At 41.3% G+C, this 4,075-nt stretch overlaps 1 protein-coding gene across 4 annotated transcripts in view; it reads left to right on the forward strand.

The window, feature by feature from the left end:
- The window catches only part of Ice2 (interactor of little elongation complex ELL subunit 2), a 38,108-nt gene that overhangs the window by 16,211 nt on the left and 17,822 nt on the right, over nucleotides 1-4,075 (forward strand). For all 4 annotated transcript variants that reach the window (XM_021206577.2, XM_029543496.1, XM_029543495.1 and 1 more), the window contains 2 exons: nucleotides 974-1,979; nucleotides 2,960-3,135. In XM_021206577.2, the coding sequence (XP_021062236.1) occupies nucleotides 974-1,979; nucleotides 2,960-3,135 (1,182 nt within the window). The remainder of the gene's footprint in view (nucleotides 1-973; nucleotides 1,980-2,959; nucleotides 3,136-4,075) is intronic.

Consider the following 4,075-nt stretch of genomic DNA (forward strand, 5'->3'; position numbering starts at 1 on the left):
AAAACCAAAAAAAAAAAAAAAAACCAAAACAAAACAAAACCTTATAGTCTTTTAAGGCTGTTGATGTTTTCATTTTTATATGTTTATAATTTTTCTGTTTGCCATCTGATCATTGATATTTTCAAGGTGTATCATAAAGCACTTCCAAATTGTTTTATGGTTTATTTTTTTACATTTTAATTTTGGAATATATACTGGTGGCAGGTGCATATCAGGAAATGAGAAGTGCTACAAAGAAACAAAGTAGATTAAGAAAGATAAAAGTTACAGAATGACTCTGGTAATGAACCTTCCCATTGCCTAACAGCCATGAAGAGACTGTCCTCCTGATCATCTAAGTTCTAGGTTCTCCCCCAGAGTATATGAAGTGAGCATGAGTGCTTCTTGTGGTACCTTCTTGATGAATGAGAAAACTTTAGGTCTTGCATTTCACAATTTATTTTCCTGTGTTATTATACCTTGACTGTCTATGTGAACATTTTCAAGGCGAATACAAAATTAAGTACTTGAGTGTAAGTTGTGTACATTTTGGAGCTATTAGACTTGTCTTTCTGCTGTGTTGTATGAATATGAAGCTTGGGACATGTAGTGTGTGTATGCACATGTGGAAGCCAGAGGTCATCATCGAGCATCTTTCTTTATTACTCTCCACCATAGTTTTTGAAATACACTCTCTCACTGACCCTGAGGGTAACCTTTTCAGCTGAATTGGCTGGCTAGCAGGTCACTGGGATCTTCCTTTACCGTGCTCCCTCTGCTAGAACCTCGGGATTGCTGGCACACATCACCATGTCTGGCTTTTGCTTGGGTGCTAGAGATAGAGACTCAGTTCCTATGCTTGCATAGAAATCCTTTTACTCACCGAGACATCTTTCTACTTTTAAAAACATGAACTATGATGTTAGGGATAAAGGCATTAAGTAACTATGACCTGACTTTTTTCTAATAATGTATCAATATATTTTCTTCCAAGATACCCACTGAAGCAAGTGAGTGCCGAAAAATTGAAACTCTGGAAAATTTGGATATGGACTTTGATGGTGATGTCACAGAACTTGAAACCTTTGGAGTAACTACTACTAGTCCACCTAGGTCACCAAGTTCCGAAAGTGACTCCTCTGCACCCCTCATGACAGATGTCCACGCAGTCCCCAAAATAGCAGCTGTGCCTGTGGCACCCGCTATGCCTGTGGTACCCGCTACGCCTGTGGCACCTGCTACGCCTGTTGCACCAGCTACACCTGAGGCATCAGCTACACCAAACATTACTGATGATTCTAGAAGTTTATGTCAGATTCTGATGAAACAATTACAGAAGGAGAAACAGCTATTCTCTGGTGTGGAAAGTGGTCCTGAAGGGTGCAAAAATAAAGATGATCAGGGACTTGAACCATGTGGTGAAGAGGTTCCCAGTGCCAATGAAAAATCTTTAACACAAGATAACGAAGTCCACAGAACTGAGGGAATTTCTAAGGAGAGTGATGTAGGTGTGCTGTGTACCAATGATGAAAGACAGAGTGTTCAGGGGAACGCAGACAATCCCAACAGAACAGCTACTGCGTCAGAGACAGCTGGGAGTGAGAAAGGGGTTCCTTGTGGCAGTGATACAGACGAGGACTGCCTCATCATTGATACAGAGAGGAAAAGCTGTGATGGAAAGACAGCTGACTTAGGTTCTAGTCCAAATTCTTCAGCACAGGCTTCTGCAGGAAATCAGGCCACTAATACTCTCTCAGAGGAATCTTGTGTTTTAAAGAAGCCTATCAAAAGAGTCTATAAAAAATTTGATCCAGTTGGAGAAATTCTAAAAATGCAGGATGAGCTTTTAAAACCAGTTTCCAGGAAAGTACCTGAGTTGCCCTTGACTAACTCAGAAGAATCTAAACAGCCATCTGCTTCTGAGCAACCCTCTGCTGCTTTAGATGCCTCTACCTGGCCAAAATCGAGTTGGCCATCTGCGTTTCAGAAGCCTAAAGGACGTAAGTGAATATCGAGAACTTACCAGTTTGTCTCTTCCTTTTCTTTAACTTTTCTTCCTTCTTTCATACTATTATAACCCATTTTATAATTTTTACCTAGTCACTAACATTTTATTCCATTCAGTCTGTTGATCACTATTTCAGCTTCTACTATGTCCTCTTTGTATATCTGTCCAGCTTATTTGTGTGCTATAATGTTTGCTTGGCATATACCTGGGCTACTAAACTTATGGAGGGGATTGCACTCATTGGCCTCCCCACACACTCTGTCCCCTCTGTAGTGGACTACAGAAGGAGTGTGACAGTGCTCCTCCTTCCTCCTGGCTTGGGACTAGCAGGACCTTTAAAGCTCTTCCTTCTCCATGGTTATCACCCTGATGCATGTTTTGTCCAGTTCTCATGGAGGTATTTGTGAAAAGTAAGATCTTTAAAGCTCTGGTTGACAGCTTTCTGATGCAATGTCAGTAAGTAAATATGGCTCAAGGTGAAGAATTGACAGTTACAATAATCGAGTTGCTATATCCCAGATTACAATGCATAAAGGGGTTGCAGACTTTTAAATGGTATCTTAGGGTTTCTATTCTTGCACAAACATCATGACCAAGAAGCAAGTTGGGGAGGAAAGGGTTTATTCAGCTTACATTTCCACATTGCTGTTCATCACTAAAAGAAGTTAGGATTGTAACTCAAGCAGGTCAGGGAGCAGGAGCAGAGGCAGAGGCCATGGAGGGATGTTCTTTACTGGCTTGCTTCCCCTGGCTTGCTCAGCCTGCTCTCTTATAGAATCCAAAACTACCAGCCCAGAGATGGTCCCACCCACAGGGGCCTCTCCCCCTTGATCACTAACTGAGAAAATGCTCCACAGCTGGATCTCATGGGGGCATTTCCCCAACAAAACTCCTTTCTCTTTAATAACTCCAGTTGTGTCAAGTTGATACAAAACTAGCCAGTACAAATGGTAATGAGGAATGTTTTTAAAGGATTGCCATATGAACTTCAAGACTATGTGGAAGATACATCAGAATATATAGCTCCTCAAGAAGGAAACTTTGTCTACAAGTTGTTCAGCCTACAAGATCTGTTGTTACTTGTGCGGTGCAGTGTCCAGAGGGTAGAGACGAGACCACGCTCCAAAAAACGGAAGAAGATCAGAAGAGTAAGTTATCTAAGAATTGTGATGTGGCAGTGTGAGTGATAATACCAAATGCTAAATATGGCATTCTAACAAAATTTGATTTTAAATTACTGATCACTCCTATAATGTTTCTGGGTAAACTTCTTTGAGTAAGATGTTGAAATCAGTTTTAATAAGATACACACTCCATCATCATAAATGCTGGTAATTGCCTTGACATAGTACATAGAAACTCTAGGGAAAATGTCATTTAGATTGACTTGACCAGACTAGCACTCCTATCTGTGTATGACTTTGCATTTTCTTGTCTCCTATGAGCCCTTTCTTTACCCTGAGACATTTCTCAACATCTTTTAGAAACTGAAGCTTTTAAGAGTCCTGGAGTTTAGGGCTGCTGGGGCACCAGTTTCTGCTGTCTTTTCCCTATGGCTCCTCTTGGAGTGTGATATAAAGTCTCCTCAGAAAATGAAGCCAATGATTATTACAGCTTTCCCAGTATCCCTTCTGCAACTGAGCTTCTCTTAGATCACTTGACACTGCATGTGACTTCTGGAGTCTGGGAGATAAGAAGTACTGAAGTGTCTTTTATTGTTTCGTAAAAGCATTCTTTTTCTTTTTCTTTTTTTTTTTTAAGCATTCTTTTTTTGATACTCTCATTTATTAAGAGAGGGTGTGTGTTTGTACATGCATACACATACATGTATGCACATACATGTGTGAATGGAGGTGTGGAGGTCAGAGACACCTTCTGGAAACTAGTCCTCTGCTTCTGCCATGTGAGTCCCTAGGATAGAGCTCTGGTCTGAGCTTGGTGGGAGGCAGCTGACACATTGTCTGCCATGTGAGTCCCTAGGATAGAGCTCTGGTGTGAGCTTGGTGGGAGCAGCTGACACATTGTCTGCCATGTGAGTCCCTAGGATAGAGCTCTGGTGTGAGCTTGGTGGGAGCAGCTGACACATTG

This window comes from Mus pahari, chromosome 10 (assembly GCF_900095145.1).
Source record: "Mus pahari chromosome 10, PAHARI_EIJ_v1.1, whole genome shotgun sequence".
NCBI classification, from domain to species: domain Eukaryota; kingdom Metazoa; phylum Chordata; class Mammalia; order Rodentia; family Muridae; genus Mus; species Mus pahari.